Source organism: Toxotes jaculatrix, chromosome 17 (assembly GCF_017976425.1).
Source record: "Toxotes jaculatrix isolate fToxJac2 chromosome 17, fToxJac2.pri, whole genome shotgun sequence".
Lineage (NCBI taxonomy): Eukaryota > Metazoa > Chordata > Actinopteri > Toxotidae > Toxotes > Toxotes jaculatrix.
In genome coordinates this window covers 17,234,913-17,259,822 of record NC_054410.1, presented here as the reverse complement: position 1 = coordinate 17,259,822, position 24,910 = coordinate 17,234,913, and the positions used below count along the sequence as shown (strand labels likewise).

The window sequence follows — 24,910 nt, the reverse complement described above, 5'->3', positions numbered from 1 at the left end:
CTAGTTTTAACATTTAAAATATAAGCGGCATGTTAATCACACTAATAATAGGTTGTGTGGAGCTCTTAGGAAGCTATGAGTTCGTTTTCACTGGCGCTCTAATCCCTTCTAGCATCATTTATTTTCAGTAAGGAGTTGAGGAAAAGCACTTTTTTTCACCACTGTTTCACCATTCATCATCCACGGAGAAATTACAATGCACGGAAACCAACTTCTTTGGTGATAATAATGTTGTCTTGGCGCATGGCTGCCAACTGACACCCACTGATGAATGATCACACTTTAAAGCTATTTATATTCCTGCACACCTTCTCTTGGTTCAACGCGATCGCTCTGCATTTTTGTAAGTTTATTAATTTACTACCGTCAAATCAAATGTGGGAGGTTGAGGAAAAAAAATAACACCAAACATGGCAAAGTCATGTACCAGTGGATTTCACAATCTTCGCTGGTTACTGTGGATACAAATTATATGATGCATCTCTGTGTGTGTGATTGATCTCACTGCCAGTCTTTCACATGGCGTGTTTCACTGTTGTGCTGTTAAAGGCTGCGCTTTTGTTTCACGCTGTTAGAAAGAATCAAAGCTGAAAAGTCTTGACAGATTGGTTTGACACGAGCTCTGCTGGTCTCCGTCTCATCTCGTTCTGGTTTTAGAGAAGAGAATGTAAAGAGGACCAGAGGCTGTAAGACATAATAGTGTTACTTTTATCCTCTAAAACATAAACTAAAATAATAAAAGAGTAGCAATCCTCAACAGTATTGCTCACAGAGTGGGTTAATATTTGATTCACTAATAACTGTCTTGACACAATTTCTTCCCCAGTATTGTTACAAAAATAGATAAGAAAACATTTACTGTATATAAAGTATATGGCAGACAATCAAGAAGTGGGTTATTTTGTTCTAAATACCGGTACTTAAAGTCACCCAACAAGAAAATGCAACAACTACCTATATCACAGCCCCCCACGCCCCCCTTTACTGTACCTATCCATTCAACACACATACGCACACACACACGCACACACACACTTCCACTTGGTAAACACTGCACAAAGCTAGCTTTCACCACAACCACAGGCACAGTAAAGAGTATATGTATTTTTTGTTGTCTGTAAGTTAAATGAAGTGAGAAAGTGGCCACAGCTAAAAATACAACCCATACATTACTGTAGACATTCTGCAAAATTTGTTGATACACACTGAGGCTCCTGTGAAAGCAGTTCTTAAAGTCTGAATTCCCTTCAGTGAGGTTGAGTGGTGCTGTACTGTGTGTGTGTGTGTGTGTGCTTTCTGTAATTATGGATGCAGGTCTGTGTGCTCTGAGGGTGTGTCTGTGTCTGTTTTTCAACTGGGTCCACTTAGACCAATTCATGAACTGAATAAAGAATAAGGCAAGGGATTCTGTGTGTGTGTGCAGCCACAGCACTTACATAGCACCAGAGCAGGTAAAAGAGAGTAACAGGTACATTTTCTTCTCACCTGTTAGCTTTACTGCTGTGATGTGTCACCAGGTTATTTTTATTCAAGAGATATCCATAAAAAGGTGTCTTAAATTTCTTTGAAAAATTCGTTGACATTCAGTAGAACTTTTGAATGGTGGATGGGAAACTCAAGATCATAAAACCACCACAGTAACTACTACGCTTTTCTATACATATAACATATCTCGATCTGTCAGCGCTTGCGTAAACTGGTGTTTTCCAAAAATATCTGACAATGTGAAATGCTAATTTCTTCTCAGAGATCACTACTGCGCTTCATCTCAACATCAACTGTGACAATGTCGCTGTCAGTGATGTCAGGTTATTTGTTATAAATTTTATGTGCTCGACAAAAATGTCTAAAATTATTTAGGTGTTGTTTTGTTTACTTAAGTTGAGACTCAGACAGTGGTGAGATGTTTTACCTTGGCAGTGTCGACTGAGACAGGGATTCATGAAAGTGTAGTAATTTCGACTCAACTCTTCAACTCAGTTCTCCAGGTCATCATACAGGCCATCATCAACTGGCCTTAAGAAACCCTTCAATGTTCCTCCATCCCCAGAGTCCTGCACATGGTGGAATGCAACAGATGGCACATTAAGCTTTGGCAAAGTAATGATCAGCAACATTCACAAAATGGTGATTTGGCCTGAGTTGTATCCATATTCAAATTTATGAAACTTGTTTCTTCCCCAAATGGAAGAAACGCTGTGTTTTATGTTTCTAGTCCCAGAACATTTGATTGTGTTAGGACTGTGATTAAAACATGATGAACAGAGTAGTTAGCATGAGCAGTGATGGTAGCTTCATGTAGCCACACCTCTGGCTTAAACCACATCTGGTGAAATTCAAACTCAAGTGCTAAGCTCAAAAGTGCAGTGATGCTGTGTGTAACAGTTATCTCTCATGCAGATCATGGCTCTGGTGCTGCCCTGCTTACTGCTGCGATAAGATGGTTGCTACAATTAGATAGCTAGCTGGGAAAAAATGGGAAAATGTAGTTGCCCATGACATGAAAATTGCAAAAGAGAAGCATTTTGATATGAAAATCATCAAGAACAAATTTCTGACACATATTAGTTTGTAAGAAGAGTTAAAAATTAACAAGTAACAAAGGGCGATTATAATTTAGTGTTCTTTCAGACAAAAAAATAATTCAGTTTATACTTAATTTTAAGTTAACCGCTCAAATTCTGGTGCATTGAAATGAAATGAAACTTACAGTCTCTCCTGTGAAATTGAGTTTTCAAGGTCTTTCTGACAATGGCAGTGCACAGTCCATGTAGAGAGTAGTAGAGAACTAACACTGATGTGAGCAATGGCCATGTATGTCCTTTTCTTTTTTCTTTGGTCAACTGTTAAATTCATGACATAAACCTGTTCTACAAATGCAGAAAAAGAGGTTTGCTCTGAGGGTTTGTGGGCTTGCTCAGGAATCGTAACTGAAACCTTTATGACAAGACAATCCGGACAACAACTGTTTGAGCTAGAGATGTGGGTACACAAAATTATCATACAATAATTTACTCGTCAATGTTTTCTAGAACCTGCGTCTTGGAACAGGCCCCAGCTTAACCAGTTCAACAGATGTAAAAAAAAAAATTCCATCTGCAGAAACTTAAAGGTCCTTACAAGGTAATGCTTGAAAAAAAATGACACATTACTTGCCATACTTCTGCTTAATGGCCATGACCGTGACTTTACACACAGTGCCATGAAAATGCTTATGCTATGCCAAGCTGCAACAACTCTGAGTGCACACAAACGGTTCTGTCACATTCCTCTATCCCTGCTGAACATATCCATTTCTCGCTCATCTGAGACAACAACTGCTGTGTGCAGTTCCCCCTGTGCCCTTTCTCGACTTACTTCTCTGTTCCTGTTAGGACTCCAACAAACTGTGCCAGCGGCAAACCTGCTGTCCTTTTGACTCTTTCATCTGAGTCCAGTGGGTGAGCTCCTCCTCTCCAGAGCTGTTGAGGCCAAGTGAAATCCAGCCAATCATCTCCTTACGCTTCATGCTGCGCTTGTTGTAGACGGAGAGGATGAGCGTGACGTCCGATAGCTGGAAAAGGGCTACCTGGAAGACGAACGTCTCTTTGTAGGTTGGGTTGGGCTGACCTCGACAGATGGATGTCTTACACTTGGACATCTCATGGCCCATGGAGTTCAGTAAGGTCAGCTTAACATATGTATCTACAATTGAGACAGGGAAAGGAGACAATTAGAAGGGAAATGATATAAAACTCTTAACATATTTTTAAATATATGGTTGTAATACATGTTAAAACACTTCTGACTGGGGTAATGAATCATTTGTGCAAAATCCTTATGTCTCCTCTTGGATTCTCTTTGGATTAAAGTAACACAACCTGCTGCAGCTGTGTTTCCTCTGCAGCTCAGTATTTGTTCTTATTAATGTCACTGCAACTGACGTATAAGGTCCTGACCACACAGGATGCAGTTTTTTCCTGATCAAACACGAAGCGCAGCTGTGACTGCTCCTGATAACAGAGAGAAAGAACTCAAAGGGTCCAAGGAGTGTTATTTTGTTGCTATGCAACTACAGTATATCTAAGCTGAAGTAGGGGATAATGTTGAAGATAAAAATGGACTGGGAAAAGTTAGTAATACGTCTGCCAGTGATTAGAGGATGAGGAGCCTTTTCTGGTACAAATGATGTAGCTAAAATTTATTTTCCTCATCGGGAAAGCCCTCCAGGAGCTGTTATTATTCTCTCAGATTTTAGCATAATGTCAGTGTCTTGACGTGACATGTGCACAGACTTTTAGAGCCCAGGGCAGTGTCCCAAAATATGCTCTGTCCAAAACGTGAGTCACATTTATGAAGAGATGCACGCCTGCTGCAAACAAATGTTCAAATGTGAAACATATAATACATAACTGGTGCATCATTCTAATATGTCCTGACAATGGCGTTACACTTTCAGACTGGGCGCAAAAACGAAATCTAGCATAAGATCCTTATAATCTAACAGAGAACATGAACTCAGGGCAGGGCAGGTTTAATATGAGCAGTGTTTAGCATAGAGCGGTTATGTTACCTGTTATGTACAGTCTGTGTATGTTACCAATAATCTTCTGTGTGACATTTTGCACCTTTTCTTTTCCAGCTGATTCCCTTCTGTTTTATTGTAAATCAGGGCACATTCCCCCAAAAAATCATTCCCAATAAATATCACGCATCTAACCCCAAAGATAAAAAAGTGAAAGGAAAAACATTATCAATTCGCCATTATCAAGTGATTCAGCATTCACAGTTTCCTTTTTCACTCCTCATTTCCATGCAGAAATCATGACATAAACTGAAGCCACAAATCCAGCTGAAAGTAAATGAGGCAAGACTGGCAATCACAATGGGTCTTTGAGAGTGTTTCGCCCCTCGTCTACAACCACACTCTGTAATAATGCTGCGTATTATGTTCCTGTCTAAGAGGGAGTATAAGGAATGAATTGCAGAGGCTTTCATGCTGTCGAGTGCCAGCTGCCTTCCAACGCCTAGCTCACCGCCTTGAATCACACATTCAGTTGCTCTCTTTGACATAAAAGCACAGTGAAAAAAATAGCCTTGATTTCTTTTTTGACTGCTGCTGAATGGGCTGTGTAGAGCTGTGGATGTCTTAAGTGGTCAGTAGCGGTGATGCATGGCTCTTTGGTATTGTTGCTGAATGAGAGGGGCTGCGACTGATGATTAACTTGACTCGTCGGCTTGGTACTGTTTTGAAATGATAGAAAAGGAGCTTTGAAATTGCTCCGCATCATTCACCGCGCTCCTTCCACTTTGTGAGAAGCACAAAGTCAATCAAGGCCTTCGTGAGGATTTTGCACAAAGATTTTTTTTCAGTGTTACCAGATGTGACTATTTTCTAAATGTAATTTGAAGACTATACAGTATGTGGATATGTTATTCAGGGAAGCACAAACAATATCAAAATCTGGCAGCTAGTCACCAGTTACAGACATTCATGAATACAAGGAGCATGGCAATTAATGGGAGGACAGCACAGTGTGTCTTTTAGATGAACATTTATGCTACTCTATCCCAAAAGTCCTGTTTCTGTTTCATGTGCTGTAAACAAGGATTAAAAAAAAGAAAAATTACACCCAAGGCATGCCAAAGTGTACTGTCTGAACTAAGCCAGCAGTCAGTGACACACAACATTTCCTTCTAGCTGGCCATCAGCCACCAAGCAAACCGGATTGAGTTAGCATGAAAAATGCTATTTCTGAGTGAAAACATTAAAGACTTCCAGGCATCACAGGCACGAACACAAGAGAGACATGAGACACGTAGTGGAGGGTGGTAACAGGGCTGCATGCATAACAAGAGATACACGTTCAAAACTGGAAGGAACAGGGGTTACAACAAGCAATAATCTTCATGGATGAGTGGTATAATTTTAAAGTGTGAAAGAGTAGCAGTGAAAAATGGAAATGTACAGTCGTTGCTGTAGTGCTAGTCAGCCCTTTTAAATTCAAATTTTGTGACAGATTTTAGTTTTGAGAAACAAGCGTATTTGCTATATTGCTGAGAGTTAGATGGGAAGATTCATACCACTTTCAGGTACATACATTAAATATGAGGCTGCAGACAAAAGCAATAACAAAATCCACCTACCAGCTCCTCCAGTGCTCACTAATTAACACATTTTATGGTGTTTGTTTTTATCTGTGTAAAAAATTAAGAGGATTAAAAATTTAAAAGAGGAGTCTTGTCTTCTCATTACCATGACCAAATCATTTTTTTTTCTTTGGACAAAGCCTGTCTTTATGCTAAACTAAGGTAGGTGGCTACTGGCTTTAGCTTCATATTTTGTGTACACATATAAGACAGGTATCAATCTTCTTATCTAAGTCTCTGCAAGAAAGATAAGAGTGTTTCCAAAAATGTCCAGTCACACACTTTCATCTAACCCTAAACTTATTTATCCAGGTAAGTAAATTAAATAATTACAAAAATTAAACTGTTCTCCAGTTAATGCAAATTACAAATGCTGAGCAGTGGAAAACTCCTCGTATTTAATTGTCTGCACCCATGAAGATAGTATGAAAACGTCCAGGATTCAACACGGATAGCACCTCGCTTTGCGGCGGGGACAGAAACTCACCTCTGATAATATAAACCTGTCCACCTATCAAGTGTTTTAGACAACAGAACAGCCCATCTGACAACAAGGGTTGGACAGCAGTAAGAAAAACAACGGACCAAGATGTCAAAAAGGTAGTAAGGTGAGAGAATTTCAGGTGCAGACATAACAGGAGGAAAGAGAAACAGGGTCAGAAGGCAACACTGCAGTTCAACAAGAGTCAGTTTTTGTTTGAACTTGCTGCTCGGATCCCTGGAAACCGACTGAGGAGGCTGAGTGGGGAAAGGAGGGAAACCAGGGATCAAACCAGAGGAAAACTGAAAAGCAGGTAGTACGGCTGAGATAGATCGGGCTATCTCTTGTTTGGAGAAATTACAGGCTGTGCAAAGTCTTTTTGGCTCAGATGTATTTGAACAAAAGAAAACACATAGTATGTATTAAAATAATGGCATATTTAAAAAAAAAACAAGCTAGACCACATATTTTTACAATATGATTCTATATTTAAGTTGCTTTTTAGTTGCCTGAACACAAATCCCTGTGCACAGGGTAAACCTGTTCTTTTCCTTTATAGTATCGGAAAAAAAAGGAGTGTTTTATTGTTCGCTGTTCTTTCCACAACTACTTGAATAAAACGTTTTAGGGTACTTACTGGGTGGCTTGTTGGCGGCTAGGTTTTTGAAATGGATGCCTTTGATGACCTCCACAGAGAGACGTCCTGTTGTAGCGTTGTACACCAGGCCCACAAGGATCTCTGGTGTGGACGTCTGACTTACTGACTGGAATGATGAGGCGCTTTCACTGCATGTCATATCTGAGAGGCTGACCTGGGATTCACCTCCCTGGAAGTGTTGACAGACATTAAAAAAAAAAAAATGTTCTTACTGCTGTAACCAAAATTGAGACGTTTTATGTTCATTAACATCACTATCAGTGGTATTTGCAGAATACAAATAGTGATGACACTACTCAGTAAAGTCTGGCAGTTGACCATTCGCTAAGACTTGTTCCCCTTGTTAATGCTGCTACAGCTGTCAAGCTTTCCACTTTGACATGAAGTTTGCAATGAAACGGTGGAAGGTCACCACTTTTTAGTAATTTTTTAAACAGTGGGTTCTTAATATCAGACAGATTCAGACAAAAGCAGACTTTCTCATTTCTAGCCAAGAATTTCTTTAAGTAACCTGTAATTCTACTAATAATTACACAATGAACTCCTTGGATTTGGAAGTAACGCTCAGTTCCTGCTGTAGATAGAAAGTTAGCTAGCTGGACATGTTAATGTTTGCAGCTTATGTTGGAACAGATAAACACACTGTTTAATATATTTCTTACACTTGCACGTTTTTAAAAGGCTAGAAAAATGACACCATCCTGCAAGCTCGACCCAGTGTGGTGCCTAAGCTATGACTGGACAATCACTGTTTGAGGGAGGGCCTTAACAAGGGAGAAAAATATTGGTTTAATTGGAAGTCTGTTTCCCTGCATGATTAAAGGCTAAAACACCAAAAAAAAAAAAAAAAAAATACACTTGTGGGAAAAAATAAAAGGCCCTAATAAATGACAAATTTGTTGTGGAGCAATGGACCCTTGTGTTTTAAACAAGTTGCTGTTTTAGGCTGCGTTTCCTCTCTGTTTTCATGTGTTTATATTGCTGTAACAATTAAATGCTAGCAAAAGGAAAAGAAACCTCCATAAAAAAATAAATAACAGATAATAAATTAAAAAAAATAGATTGTTGTTTTATTCTCTGGTGCGTAATGGAGGCAACCACACTACTATCTAATCCTCAGACACATTAAACCAACAAGACCTTGATATTCTCTCAAGTTGCAAAATATAACCTCACAGTGAAAATGTTATCCAATCATATGAAAGATCAATCAAGGTAGAGGAGCAATTAGTGAGGTGTTGCTTGTGTGCTTGAAAGCCAACACCTGCTTTGATCCTGCTTACCGGGAGAGCGCAGCATGGGTCTAATATGACTGGCACAGACATTTTGCCCTGAAGGTTGAGCTTGGTGAGGTAGAACACCTTTTCCCCCAGCACCTTCTCCTTCTTCATCCGCCGCATACTGTAAAGGCGGAATCGGATGGCGTAATTGCTGATCATCTCTGACTCCACATGGCTGAAGCGGAAGGTCTCCGTGAAGATAGGGCACGGACCTCTCTGGATTCCCGTCTTTGCCCTCTGCTTCTTGGTGGGCAGCAGCACCAGGTGGACCTGCCAGGAGATGTTGCCAGTGCGTTTGTGGGTGGGAAGGTCCGTTACTGCCATGATGGTCACCGCCAGCTGCTGCTCCTCTGAGTCGTAGTCGAACACCACATCCAGGGTGCCATATTTTGCAATGGGATCTGGTTCGTAACCTTTAGGGAGCTGTGCTGCTGATCCTCGGGCAGACATATCCTAAAAAAATCAGTGATGTGTGTGATCTGCATGTCTCACCAATCAATATAACTTTTCAGTCATTTATTGACATAATATCATTGGTATTTACCTCCGGGCTAAGGACGGCTGTACTGTCACTTGGTACATCCTCCTCATAGCCCTTGTTGAGGCAACTCTCAGTCTCATGGCCGTCACTCCCCTCGCTAGGACATTTGCCGAATGACAGGTGGGGACTGCCGCTGGTATGGGATAGATCACACTTGGCATCTCCCAAGTCGGACAGTGTGCAGGACATCCGTGGAGAGCCATTCTCATCCTGATAGGGCGGTGGCTGAAGCTCATCCAGTGGCGGCGTTCGTCTCATCCGCTGGATGCAGTTTACTGGTGAGGAGGAAATCAGGAGAGAATTCGAGGACCACAACAATATACATATTATGTATTATTATAAATTACTTCTTAGTTGAACCATGTGAAGAAAGCTAACTGTGGTTTTTGTTATCCACTCTGGTTCAGAGTGAAATTTCTTGACAACTGTTGGATGGATTCTCTTATTTTTAATCTAGTGTCACTGTCACAAGTCAGAGTGAAAGATATTTTGTGAAATATGTCAACATCTACTAAATGGATTTGCACAATGTATGTATATGTATGCATATGTATTTCTGTTTGGCCTCATGTAAAGTTATTCTATACTTTATTTACTGACGCTCTAAGTCAGAGTAAATGTGTCAATAATTCAGGTTCCTGGTAAAATGCATGCCATTCATGTAATTCTTTAGTACTGAGTCATACACTACTATATTCTTCACAATTTTCATTTGCACTGACAAATGGAACATACTCTGCCCGTTCTCATGAACATAATGTGCTCTGTGAAAGGAATTTTGAATGCACAACCTACATAAAACATCAGATATGCACCATTAAAGGACTGAACAGAATACTTCTTAATCTGCCACAGATTTCATGCCTCTAACCTTTCTGAATGATTCAGTTGCCCGTAAGGCAAAGAATAAGGCTATACTGAGCATCTCTGTAGAACGTATAAAGAACCTTGAATAGTGCCAGCTGCATTCTCAAATCTCCCTCCCTTGTCCAATTTGGATTCAAAAAAATTGAGCAGCCAATGCTAATACTCCCATAGGGACACAGGCGAAGAGTGCTTTATACCCGGTCTCTGGCAAAAAAAAAAAAAGAAAAAGAAAAGGAAAACAAAAGATGAAGAAGAAAATAACTTGGAAAAAAAAAATCATCTTTTTATGCCTCTAACTTTTAGAAAAAGCCAGCACTATGATGACGTAATCTGCTGCGACTCATTGTTCCAGCTTTCTCCCAAGTTCTTGAAACTTTCACTCTTAATAATGTCAGTGAGACACCACCTCAAAGTGACACATATCAGTGGCAGGATAGAGGCAAAGGAGTCTTAACTAAGTGTCATGGAGGGCTTGATAAAAGGAGCAAATCCATTTTGAGCAGCTTTTTTCCTGCTGAGGCGGGGGCGGTTGATTTGATGGAAGCTGCTGTGTAAAAGCACTACTCTTTTCTCCAGCCCGCTAATTGGGATGGTTACCATTCCTCCTCTCGTCTAACCCACCATTCCTTCACACAGCTCCATCCCCTCTATACTGGCAGTTGCCTTGTTTTGCCTCCTTGTACCTCTGTAAGTGAGGAAACAGTTGGAGCGTTGTGAATCTTGACTGTGAAACTCAGGTATAAATATCTTAGGTGAAAAATGAGGGAAGCAGCACTTTATTCTTGTGCCCTCGGTCGAAAGGAGGAGGAAACACAGCTGACCCCATCGCTCAGTGGGCACCTTGTAGTTTTGCAAGACAGTAAGATTTCTCAAAGCACCAACTCAACAGTAGCTATCAATAATGCAAGAAGAGAAGGCTCCAACCCCTGTTGGCAGTATCAGTTTATGTAGTAGGCTACTGTCTGATGAGTGTTTGTAAAAGAAGTCTCACCACCCTGATTCAAACAAAGCAATGTATCAAAGGATAATTAATAGTTATAATATTGCTGAGAAACCAAGCATAGATATAATGGATAGATATAATTATGGCATTTTTATAGACCTATACATGGCTTTAAATACATGCTGCAAAAATGGCTTTTATAAGGTCTTTACATGTCTTTTTGTGTACATATTTAACAAAGGAGTGTTAATTACTGAGCTTTAGATGTGTTGGTAGGCGTATTTCTGAGGTTTGGACACAGCCAAAGGTTAACTTTCCAGTTTCCAGTGTTTATGCTAAGCCAGGCATAACATACATCTCTAGATTCATGAACATGAGATTGGTATTGAGCTTTCCATTTCAGTCCTATAAAGAAAGCTAATAAGCATGTTTCCTAAAAAGCTTACTTAAAGAGAATATACTCCAGTAATATCATTGACCACAGCCTATAGGTCTTTACCTACATGCACGGAACCCCAGTCTTTTACAGAATGTGTACTGAGAGATGAAAATAAGAAAAGTTTAAAGTTTTGCTATTGTATTGCAGCATATGAAGACGCCGTTACCTTGTTCTCACATACACTGCATTCATTTGCATATAAGGAAATGTGTAAGCTGAGTGAGTGATTTGTTGAACCTTGACTAATGACATTAAATACGGCTGTTTAAAAAAAAAAAATCTGTGTTTCAGAAAATATGATTACTTCCTCTAGCTAACTAAGAGCCTGAGTGCCATAACCAGCAGCACTTAATGTCTAAGCAAACAGTGCTGAATTGTAGCTTTTCAGAATTTTGAAATAAATGTCACTAATGACGCCTGGAAAGCAGCAACACGTTGAATGAGTGAGTTTCTTCTCCTGCAATTAGCCCCATTACTTGGCAAGTTCTTCTAAAAAATCAGAAATCAGTTAAATCAGAAATTAATACCACCCTCATGTCCAATTATCAGCCTGCAACTGATCAGGCTTTTGGGTACCAGAGACTGCTTACTGAGTCATTGCTACTTTTGTCCATGACCAAAAGTAGCGAGATCCGTGGTATTACCAGACTGACTGTAAGCTGCTGAGATGGGAATATGAGAATTTCCTTTCATCCAGAGAAATTCTAACTAATCTTATCTAAAGTAGCTTGTTTTTACAATGGCAATAACTCATTATAATGCTCATTAATGGGAAAACTAATAAAAAGTACTGTAAAGTGTTGCTACCTAACACTGTCCTCATCAACAAGCCTTGACAGTGTTGTAATCTCAGAGAAGAGACTGGAAGCTGGTCCAGACAAACCACAGACCATTTCTCTCTTACTGCTTGCTTCCTATTTTGGGAGGCTTCCTATTTTGAAAGCGGAGCCACCGGGGCACCCACCCACTGTGATTCTGCAGCCTCTGCACAATCCTCCTCATGTATAATACATATGTCCTGAGGATGAAGCTCTTCATACTCACAGACAAACAAAGGCAGCAGTGGGAGTTGAGAGAAAATATTACAGGCGCCTCAGAACTTTTACAACAGCTTGTTTGAAATTAATGAAATGAAGTCTACCCTGAGAGTAAATAAAAATGGCATTCAGCTATATAATGGAAACTACCTCTGTCCACATTTTTTATATTTTTCTGTTTTGGTGAGAATGTGTGACCTGATGCCAGCACTGGTATGAAGCTGCTGCTCCATCATTGCTGATCCTCGATGGCTTGCTGGGATCCATGATGACTCGGTGGGAGAGAAAACCACAGCCATCAAAGCCTTACCACAGGGAGGAAAATAATGAACCTCTAGTACTTTCAACCAAAGTGCAGCCATGGATGGACAGAGTTTTCACTTCACTTAGTGAGATCAGATTAGAGTGTTGTGGATTAAAAGAAAGATGATTGTAATAATCTGATGAAGCAAAAAAAAAGTTTAGAGAAACTGCAAATATATCTGAATTTCTTTCTTTGAATATGTTTTCTAAGTGTCGTCTTTTTAATTTTAGAGGAAGAAATAATCGGATTCAAACCCTGAAATTTCAACATAACCCTTTAAACATTTAAGCGTATTTGAATCCCACAAAAACACAAGATTTTTCATAGCTAAAATGTTGTCATATAAATAAACCGAGTAAATTTCAAATTATTGCTGCCAGGCACAATGACTCAAATCCCTGCCTCGCTCTCCCTCACAACGAGTCAGCTATGACTTTGTCCAAAAAATAAAAATGTCTTGAATGCAGTATGAACTGCTTCTTTGAAATGCATTTATTGAAAAGCCTTTGCTGTCTAGTTAAAGGTCAGTGGAGATTTGTATGTAAGGTATCCATATTTCACAGTCGCCATAATCTTACAAAACAGTAAATTACCTCTTAGATTATTTAAAGGTGCTAGCACTTTGTGTTTGATAGAATAAAGACCCTGATAACCAAATTATTCATTTTAAAGAGCCAGAAGGAGGCTGCAATAGCAGGAAATATTCAAACTGACCAGCTACCATAAAGCTGAGACAAGGGAGTTTTAAAGAAATTTTAATTTATTAATCAAGAAAACAATCTGAATATTAATCAGTGAGGAAAATGACAGTGAATTTACATTCTAATTGTTTTGAGGGATCATAAAGTAAAAAACTGAGCAAAAGACTATGAATAATTTGTAGTCAACGGGCACAAAGCTAAATGAACAATAATCTGATTTTGTTCTGACAAATTGTCCCCTGTTAGTGGACAGCAACTAATCAGTAATCTAGATTGCTTGTTCTCACCACTGTCAGAGAACCACTTGACTGTCAGCCAAGAATCATTGATTAGCTCGTCCTTAAAGCTACAAAATGAAGAATCGCAGCGGCTGTGAGACAGAGATTAAATGAGGCTGTTCTGGGTTTTGTTTTGTTTTTTTTTTTCACAAATCCTTTAAAAGAAAACCTGTTAGTATGATTTTAAAAAATGAGATAATTTTCAGGAATTTATGTGTATGTATTCCAAAATGACCTGAAAGTCTATAAATATATAATAATGTATAGAAATATCACTGAACAGCCCTGCTCTCCCTATGTGGTACCTTATGTCTGAATTCCGACTGAGGATGACAGAGACCATCTAGTGGTTATGCGGAGACACACAACTTCTGCAGCACTTGCATAATAACCTTGCACAGTGCGTTGCTTCTTTACTAATGGAGTCAGAAGCATGTCATGCACTATTTATCCCTCAGCTGCGAGTTCAAACATTGCTTCAAATAGATGGTGTCAGACACTCAGCCTTGGAACCCACTGTCTTATATAACACAAAGCTGGTTCAGACATGATTCACCAGTTGAGGACCCTGGCAAAGATTAGATTGTTTATGTCTTTAAAAAACACTATGAGACATAAAGACGGCTGATGTCAAACACAGGATACCGAATTTGCATCTTTGTATGTGCTCAAACAAAACTACCCTGTTAGAATCTGATACAGCTCTGCAGGATATAATCTATCAATGGCTCATGCAAGCTGTTGTACCAAATTTTTTAAGTTGCTCATTTTTTTAAGTCATCATATCTTCTTAGTTTTTGTTCAGAAAGTTACTTCTCCCAGCTAACAAACAGTCCAGCACATAGCACCCTGTGAAAACACAACTTGTTGTTTTTACACTTCAGTTTCTTTAGAAATTAAAGAAATAATATTTAAAAATGTTAATTAGTGAGCTTTAGAGGTGCTCAGTGAATTATAGTACCTTTGGATGAAGAGTCCAGCTGTCTGTGCTAAGCTAATTACCTGCTGGCAGTAGCTTCATATTTAATCTACAGACGCAAGAGTGGTATTGAGCTTCTTATGTAACTCTTTTATCTAATTTCCCAAAATGTTGAACTATTCCTTTAAATACCTGGGCACGCTGATTTAAAAAAAAAAAAAACATTTCTTCAGTCTCTCACTCATTTTGGACCCATAATATCTGAATGTGTGGGTCTAATATGACAAAAAAAAACTACAGTATATTGTGATATTAAATACATTACATGCAGTAAATGATTGATCCACATTCAGGGTTCAGTTGAACTGTGTATGGTACTTTTATGATGTCAAACAAATCAACACCACACACTTCCAGGCAAGTATTCTAACAGATGAATAAGAGAACAAACCGACTGATCCAAATAGGTCACTGCCAGTGTTCTCCTGTGACTCAGTCTATGTTGAAATAAAAAAAATAAAAAATAAAAAAGACTTCCATCCACCACGGTAAATGCCTTGTGATGATGAGTCTGGCAGATGGGACACAGAGATGCGTCAAAAGAAAAAAAAAAAGAAAAAAAAGGAAAAAAAAAAGAAAAGCGTGAGGCTGCGGCTGTGCAGATTATGCAGACAGTTGACTGTTTCACAACCCTCCCACGGAGAGTGTGCTGAACGGGAGCTTCGCTTTGATCACCTCTCTGGATTAACTGACAGTGTGTACCAGTGTGCATGTTGTGTGTGGTGTGCTTGTGTTTGCTGGCATGGAGGTGCAGAAGAGTCTGTGCATCTGAGTTGAGCTTACCGCAGTGATAAGAGGGAAATATCTGTAATAATCTCACTGCAACTTTTGATTGTACAGTTGAGACATCCTTTGTGGATGTTCTTGGAAAAATAAGACAGAAATTCAAAGTGGCTGGAAGGAGCAATAACCTAAAAACACCTATATGAATACTAACAGGAAAGCACACTAGCTTGTGTAATTGGCTTCAGTTACAGAACCTACCGTCGTCAGCAGAAGCTTCACTGCTGTAGCCGTCATAATCAGCGGTCAGGGGGCTGTACTTCTGCCGGCTCTCCCAGCTGAAACCTCCTGCGTGTTTGACATTAGCGGCTGCCTTGGCTCCTCCCCGGAGGCCCTGGGAGCGGCTGACGGCTTCCTGATACTGACCCATCAGTTCATCCTCACTGTCCGATGACGAGCCCTGCAGGTCGGCGTCAGAGTAGGCCTTGTCTGTTTGGGGTACAGAATGGTGGCCTGGTTACTGTGGGACACGATGAGTTGCAAAGTGATTTCTTACAAGCAAAGAGAGCTGGTTGTCGACTGTAATCAGTGTCAGTTTCTACTGTTCATTGTTAGACATTTAATTGAAGAAATATCATTTAACAAAAACGCCATTTATTTACTGTTTTGTAGTATAAAAGCATAATAAAATATCCATGCATTGCCCAAGAGTGTTTGCCTATGGGATCTGCTGACTGAACCATTCTGAACAGAGTCAAAGCTTTAGTGCTACAGTCAAAAAGCACTAAAATCATAAAGGAAGATCTGTACACTCATCCAGTGAGGCTGCTTTCATTTCTCCTGCATCACATTATCTGGGTCATCCCCAAGTGTTTTGTATGTATTTAATTCACTAAGATAATTACGAGATGTCATGATTCATTTCTATCTATGGCTCTGGGTGTCGTCACACAGTGACGTAATCCTTTCTCAAACGTGCCTGATGTTCTTTTAATCCTTATCAAGCATTCTAGGATGCACGGGTCCTGGAAACTTACATGAAAAACAGGAGACAGATGAACATGTTGACAAGGTTATTCCTGAGAGCTTCACTTTTTACATTTTGGATGACTGCATTGTTTTGAGGAACTGTAAAGGAATGAACCAATTTATCTAAAAAAAAAAAAATCAAACCAAATCATGCTGTTGTTTACTGAGAAGATGTCGACGAGGAAACAACATTTCTCAGGGCTCTGTTTTCGAAGGCCAGCAGACAGAGAATGCTGCTTTGGCTGACATGTAAAAACAGATGTGTATATTCTCACAACTCAACATGGACCAATAAAGATGACATCAACCATCTCTATGCCTATTCAACTGCACAGCACATTAAATGGCACATTTTTGAGTGCGTCGTCTGCAAACAACCACTCGGCATAAATCGACACACAGAAATACAACAACAAAAAAACAAAAACAAAACAAGGACAGTCAGAGAGAATAACTCAGAATCAAAGAGCAGAAGTAGATGGGTCAGGTTGGTACAGTTGCATTTAAGAGTTGAGTTACGGTGACGCATAGGCATTATCTGAACTTCAAACTTTACAGTAGCCAGATATAGTTGTGGTACAGATTCTTGAGGAGGTTTAATGAAGGTTTCTTGCAACAATAATGTTGCCATGGTGCTCTGTCCATGATCTGACGTATTATGCAACACAGTGCCTTGTTATGAAACACAAAAATATTTATGGAAATATATGAGAAATAAATATCCTCCACACAGAGAAACCTAACAGACTGACATAAAGCTTACCCAGAAGAATAATGGGAATGAATTGTGAATTCCAATATATAAACTATATCTTTTGAAACTTAAATATTCATTGTCTATAAGATCATTTTGAGGCTATAGTTACATATAATGGTAATATTGATTTGGATTACATTACATTGAGTGGTATTTCTAATATTTCGCCCATTTCCATGAATATATACATGAGGGGAAGTAAAAAATAGAAAAAAGAAAACAATAAAATCACAAACGTTGGTATACAGTTAAAGAAAATTAAATATTATTGGCATGTCCTATTATATATATATATATATACAGTATGTGAAGTATATTCCAAAGTATTTTAGAATACATTGTGTGTGTTAATATGCTGAATGTCAGGAAAACAACAACACAGTAGTAGTTGCTTTTACATCGACCACAGAAACATCTGCTGTAGCTTCATGTTTCTTCCAGCAGAGTGCAGCAGAGCTTTACAATGACTCCCCTGCAGACTGAAAAATCTCCACAAACTAATTGTATTTCTAAAGTGTAAAGTCTGTAAAGTTTGAGCGCATAAAGCAAAAAGAATACAAGATTTAGCATCTATTAAAAACATGGTTAATATAAAAACCTCAAGTGTTGGCACAGACAGGACAGTAGAAAAATGTTCTTTCACTAGACTGCATTATATTTTAACACAGTCTGTGAAAAATTAATGAAAATTGGCCCATGTTCCTGTTAAAACAGTCATTCTATAAAAAAAGATAGAGAAGAAAAGAACAGTCACCTAACCACTTTACACTGCCTCCCTTTGTTTTTAACTGAATGTTTACCAGGCGGCATCTTGGGGTGGAGCCAACTCCCTGCAGGGGCTCCCCGGGGCCACCAACCTTTTAAACTTCTGAAGCCCTGGGGGACAGGTGACAAGTAAACAGCCCTACATCTGTCAGCAACAATAATCCCCTCATGGGCTGAGAAAGGCCAGTGCCAGTGGAAAATGTCTCCATGCAGAGGTCAGGCCTCATGTGCAGTCGGTGGCATGTGTCCATAATTTTACAGAAATTGACTGACTTAAGAGTCTAGGTGAAGCTCTTGAAAAAGAGGACAATACAACCCTGAATGTTGGCGAGTGTAAGTGTAGTTTAATTTACTGTACTATCTCATTTTTTTGGATGTATCACACATCAGTCGGGTGCAAAGGGAAAATATCTGCCAGTTCTAAACTGACAAGTTTGCAAATTAAATCTCTTTTCTCTAACACAAACTTCCCACCAGACCTTATTAGGTCCTGTCCAAGAATTCAGAGCCTGCTAATGGTCTACAATCTCTCCAAACTGTGTAGGCTGAGGTAGCCCACATGGCAACTTCCATAGATGTCTGCTGAATACTGGGCACTGTAGCACTTAAAATTTCATAAGAGTAACGTGATCATAGGGTTTGTGCATAAAACCATACATATGTGTACAAATGCAGGCTTACCTTGCAGCTCTGTGTTTTTCCTGAAGTCATCAAGGCACTGAAGGCTCCCTGGGTTCTCTAGTGCCAACTTGTTGTTGAGGTACCAGAACAGGAGGGTCATGAGGATGATGAAGAGCCCGATGGCTGTCAGAAACCCCAGCACCTCTGGAGAGACTGAAACACAGAAGTTAAAATTAAAGTTGTACATATCAACACACTCAGATTTAAAACATCTTGCTAACAACATTTTTGGCATATATGCTCATTTGCTTTCTTGACAAAATTTAGATAATGTTTGCATAAACCAAACAGCTTTCCTGACAGTGGAAACCAGAAAAATATTTTATTTTATTTTATGTGAATTGTTGTTAAGGTTAGAATTAATGTGGTTGTTATAAGTTCGAGGGCAGAGTGAAGTACTTTTATTGTATAATGAATATTTTTAATGCGATACTCCAAAAAAATAAAAGCACACTTTTTAGGGCCCGGAGGAAACGGAAAAACAAGTGAGAGAGAGGAGAGAAAGACAGAGGCTGTATTGCTGTGGAGACACAACCTGTTGGTTGCCATAGCAACAGGTTCAGGGGCGGCATCACTCCAGACTCCAGACACACAGGCGAGTCAAATCTCATTAAACTCAACCCTGACTGCTACACATCAGCAGATTCAGTTTGGGTTGGAAATAAACATCATTAGATGCAGAGAGGGTTTGTTAAACCAGAATGAATAAAATTATCTGGGGGATGAACGCCGGCTGTATGACCTTCGGCTTCACATATGACCTTCCAGCACCTTCATGGAGGTGCTATGACATCATCAGGTGTGGCCACAGGGGAGACTTCCTGTCTTAGCTATCAGAGCATTATGTTTTTCAGTTGTTCTTCTTTCTGCTGGTGGATCAACCTTGTTGTTTCAAAAATGATCAAATGAGCTAATTTGTCTTTGTCCTCAACTGCTGCCAACTATTCCATAGAACCCTTTCAACTGGGAAAAAAAAAATTGAATAATTTAATTGAATATTTTCACCTTACACAGCTCTGCAAGACCTCCTGATACGTGTTCAGGAAATGATATGACATTTTTACACAGGCAAAGTCATATGTTTTAATCAGCGGCACAAGATTACAGAATTAACGTTCAGTGTTAACAGCGTGTCTCCAGAGTACGGGTGGGTCACTGACTATCCACAAACTGTGACACATTAACAAGTGAAAACGCTCTGTCACACTGAAATGTCACTCTGAGGGAAATTTCTGCTTTATTTTCCCAGCATTATGAGAACTGGCTGAGGCGACTGTTGAGGTACTGAGAACGAGTTAGAGAGGGGTGTGAAATGACATTAATCTCATGTGTAAATACACATGAGACTAATATGTGTGAAAGGAGCGTAACATCAGTGCAAACAGCTGTCATGTAAGAGACGCCATACGCTGACTGCATCTTGTCTTATGGTGTCAGTGGAATCTATTGTTCAAGCAAGGAGACATTTAACAAAACATTTTTATAATTTTATAGATTAGGCATACTGCATACTACAGAAAATGTTGCACAGAAGCTGGTAATTGCTTGATGCTGCGACCGTTTGATTTCTACATTTCAGAGAGTATAACCATAAACAAAGCAAGTGTTTCTCACGTCCCACTGTTGCAGAAGACGTCTGTAGAGTATATCATGCAGGATGAAACTGGGATTTTATGTTTGAAAACAGCACACTCTCAAACACAGCATACACACACGAAGGTTGAGATAGAAAACGCAGACAGGAGTGTGTGTGCACCACTCTGAATTCTATACCATCCACAGGATAATGGAGGTGGGGATTTGGATTGTGGAGTGCAGTGGAAAGGAAAAAGCAGTTTCACAGGCTTTAAAGCAAGAATAGCAAGAATATACTTTGATCTCCTATCTGCTAATGATTTTAAAAGAAAAATGAGGTGTTGAAAAATATGCCCATTCTGTTTCCATTAAAACCCCAACTACGAGCTCTGTGATTAAAGGATATTATGTGAAACAAAACTACATCCTCTACATTAGCAGAAATACAAATATATTGTATTATATTCATTATACTTTACAATATCAGTGAGACTCCTGAAGGGTTGTATAAGTATGAAGACAGAAGTGATAAAAGAGGCATAAGAAGGATTTTTAGTGTGATTAGAAAGGATACATTGTTCCCTCCTCAAATTACTGCTGAGCTCATCCACCATGACGGATTAATCCGTATATGTGAAGTCCATTTTCTTCATTCAAACTGAACAAATGTCCTGGTACAGCTGGAAGATAATGAGCTCATTTGGCAAGTAAGTGTACTTAGATGACATCTTATTTCCAGATCAATGATGGTGATGTGCTTTCTGTTATTTATGATGCCAATATAATGCCTGAAACAATTAACTGGACTCAGCCATTAGTGTCACTGTGAACAACTTTACTGCCTGTACTTTTGCATTTGTTTCACTCAGTTACTATGTGTTCATAGGATTTTGTGAAGTGTAGTTTGTGCACATAAAGAAACAAAGAACTTTCAATCTTGGTCTAGAAAAAGAAAGTGCACATACATTTGTTTAACACACACACGACTGGACTTGACTATCTACTCCATTATAACAACAAAGAGCAGTCCAGTTTGCTTTAACAATAAGACTGTTGAATATTCACAGTCAGACTCACTCTTTCACACCAAAAGAACTAGAAAATAATGTTGCATAACCAACTGTGAGAGATTATTTCCAGCTGCCTCAACTTTTTATCTTACAGAAGATGTGTATACACAGTAATTGTCCTCTTGGTTAAATTTGCCTGGGTCGTAATGAGCCTGGATTATTGTTTGGTATCTCGCAGTGTTTGGTCACATGGTGAGGTGGGAGCAGGAAGCGTTATCCCATGGGAATGCCTGTCTGCTCACACTGTACCAGCTTCTCACTGCTGACTGAATTATTCACTGCACAGATGGAGCGGGTTCCTGCTCTGTATAATTCCCCAACTGGCTCAAACAGGGAAAAGAAGACTGAATCACAGAAACCCACAGACAGGTTTCCTCTTTACTTTGTTCCTCCTGAGTTAAGAATACAATATCTTTTTTTGTTTTATTCTATAAACAAACTCTGTATTCAGTCTTCATTCCTCTCTTTTACCCTCTTCACCAGCCTCAAACACAGCACACGTTTCCTTCCAGATATTAAGTGTTGCTACAGGAAGCGGTGATGCTGTAACACAGTGTAGGTGCTGTGTGGTGTAGGATGTCCATCATCATTTCTCATTTTCCTGTTTGACTTACTTCACCAAATCAACCTTGTTCCATTAAAATACTGAGAATAGCCCTTAGATAATGTGTGGGGGACTGAACGATGACTCACTGACAGATTAAACAATAAAAGACTTTGTTACACAAGAAGCACATGGAACAGAAATGTAGGAAAGCCACTTGGTAATGGTCATAAAATTTATAAAATTTAATATAGATTTCTTTCTTTCATTCTTCCCTGATGATTATGACAGATAAGATGTAACAGTAAGATGAAGAAAAGGAATGAGGGATTCATCTCCTAATTACACTGAGAAAGAATCTGAATATCTTGTGTCTGTAGCCTGAACAATTTGTTTTGCTTGCTGAAATGGTTTATGATGCAAGTAAATTAAAGCAACACTCATCTCTTGTTGTTAGTAGACAAATGACTGTTCTGTGGGTGTTTTCAGGTGTTTATGGGATTTTTCCTGCTCTGACAAATGTCTGTTAGACCAAAAGCTTAGGAGAATAAATCAGGTATATGCAAGGCGTTTTTATTATTAAGAGATAAAGAGGAAAATCTGACAGAATTAAATATACATATCATTTGCTTAAAATAATAATAATATTAAGGCAAACAAGTTGCAATGGAATTGAGTTTGATACTTAAGTGATTAGGATGAGACACTTTCTAATACCTGGACAAGGATTTTAAGTCAGTGTCACTTAACAGACAAAACCCAAGAAATACTTGTAACTGCGTAACCATGACGGGATCTGACAGGCATCATGTTGGTCTGTATGAAACTACTGTGGCTGCAAATACTGTGCATCTTATTTGTAATTTTATCATCATGTTATTCAACCAAAAATTGCTGTGACAGCTTGATTGAGGGGCGGCAGAAGATGATTTGTTTGACAGTCTCAACAATGACAGTGAGAGCCAGCGTCCTCCTCAGCTGTCATCCTTCAGCACAGGGATTTCTGATGTGGGTAAGATGCAGGACACATTAAGAGAACTACATCTCCCACAATGCAATGGGAGCATTTAGAGATCCACCAGGAGGAACAAGAGGACGTTGCTGGGGAAAAAGGACATCTGGGCTGCTCAACTGACCTTGTTGCCATGGCAACCTGACTCAGGTATGTGCCTAAAAAAAACAGATGAATAGTTGGCCATATTCCTACACTCTATTCCTAAAGTTGTAAGGTTTAGAGTTGTGTAAAGTGTATGATTTTTGTATTTGCATGAACACAGTGAGGAAAATCTACAGCACATACAGTGAGAGAAAAATGACTGAAAATGTTTGACTGTTGACAAATATCCTTGATATTTATGCTTGTTCATGACATTCATTGTTGCACATCACCATTGTCTTTGTTGTGTTTTGTCCACATGGAAACAGTTGCCATGATGAATGTCAAAAAGCACAAAACCATCTCGAAACCACAAAGACACCCACACACTCCACAGGCAGCCCATAAGCACTCTCACCAGCTCTGCCATACACACTCCCACACATGTTCAGACAATGCTCACAAGCACAATACCTACTGTGTAGCCACAGGACACAGACACACACACCTCTGGAATCAACCTTCAACAATCGTTAAAAAACAAATGAGTTAACCCAAATTATTAAACACACACACACACACACACACACACACACACTTACACAACCAGATCATCCTGCTGGCTCATGCACCATGATAAGCACACTCTCAATCCACTTGAGCATTTTTGGGGGGGTTTAAAAGAGTCTCATTTCTATCCAGAATGCCACAGTAAAGAGAGGCACTAAGTACTGAGTATGCAAAATTATAGTTATTCTAATCATCCTGATTTGCTAAAAGCTTGTTTTTCTCACTCTTTACGGTAGCAGCAGCATCATGACCTTCTATATCCGCAGTCACATCAAAAACAAATCATGTCTGCTCACTCTCGTGACATTACAAGAAGGAAAACATGTAAATGTTGCAAATTATTACTTCAAAAGTCCACAAACATACAGCCAGGTGTGGTTCATCCATTCGGATCTTCTTTCGTAAATTAATCCCTAGCTGTTTTTACAGTAAATACACAAAATAATGCAGTAATGCAACAGCACTATTGCACTATTTTGCACTAGTTCTGTTGTTATCTTGTTGTTATCCTTAAGTAGGATTTTGAATGAAGGACGTTTTACTTGTAACAGAATATTTTTACATAGTTGCATCGGGACTTTAAGTGCATGTTCTTGCCCACGGCCAGTAGTTACCAGTACTAAGTATTTAATTAATACCCCATATGCACAAAATATTGGTTAGCTTATTACTATTTAGAAAAAAAAAATTATTTGTTTATTCTACACTTTAAGACACTGAAATAACCTTAATATCTTTGGCCGCAGTGCAGACAAGTTAATTATGTGTATATAGAAAAAAATCCATCTTTTATTACCAGAACTTTCTTATAGTTGGTTTGACTTGTGAGAATGTGTCTCAACTTCAGGTCCTCTGAAGTTTATTGCAACTTTTTTTTTAAACATTTTATATGTAGTTCTCTAAAAACGATGAACATTGGCAGTGAGCTCAGAGAACAAAAGAAGGCTGAAACAAACAGCACAGTCCAACAACAGTGAACGCAGCACAACAGTGGAACAGGAGAACAACGATGAGTTTTAACGGTGACAATTAAACAGTGATAAATGCTGATGAGGAAGGTGGAGTGAGAGAGGGGGCTGGGGTCAAAGTCAACCTCCCAGAGCTCTGATCTGCCCTACCTTTTCTGACGCAGATCAGCTCATGTACTCCACAGTTACGCTCGCCACCTGGAAAGACAATGCAGTTTCAATGAGCCGCGCTGTGATGGAGGTCAAGGACAGACATAACAAACATTGTGGAAACACATTCATATATGTTTGTACATTAAGACAAATTTAACACAGATAGAGGACACGGACAGAGACTGGATGATGACAGTCTGATGTAGGTGTTCAGAGAAGGCTGGTGGTACTGATTCAAACCGCCTGTACATGATGACTGACTCAAAAGGCAACAACAAAGAGTTTAATTGTATTTTCTTCTCTTAAGCCCCAGCAAGGCACTAATGGACTATAAGTAAAAAG

The 24,910-nt window shown here is 39.2% G+C and overlaps 1 protein-coding gene across 1 annotated transcript; it reads right to left on the bottom strand.

Annotated features, from left to right (window-relative positions):
* Positions 1-3,370: 3,370 nt before the first annotated feature.
* Positions 3,371-24,620, bottom strand: syt14a (synaptotagmin XIVa; the record flags this gene model as incomplete). The annotated part of the gene is made up of 8 exons (XM_041060434.1): positions 3,371-3,684; positions 6,617-6,673; positions 7,248-7,437; positions 8,552-9,001; positions 9,093-9,364; positions 15,622-15,849; positions 18,593-18,745; positions 24,566-24,620. Coding segments are annotated over 8 exons (1,719 nt in total), but the record flags the coding sequence as incomplete, so codon positions are not given.
* Positions 24,621-24,910: the final 290 nt, after the last annotated feature.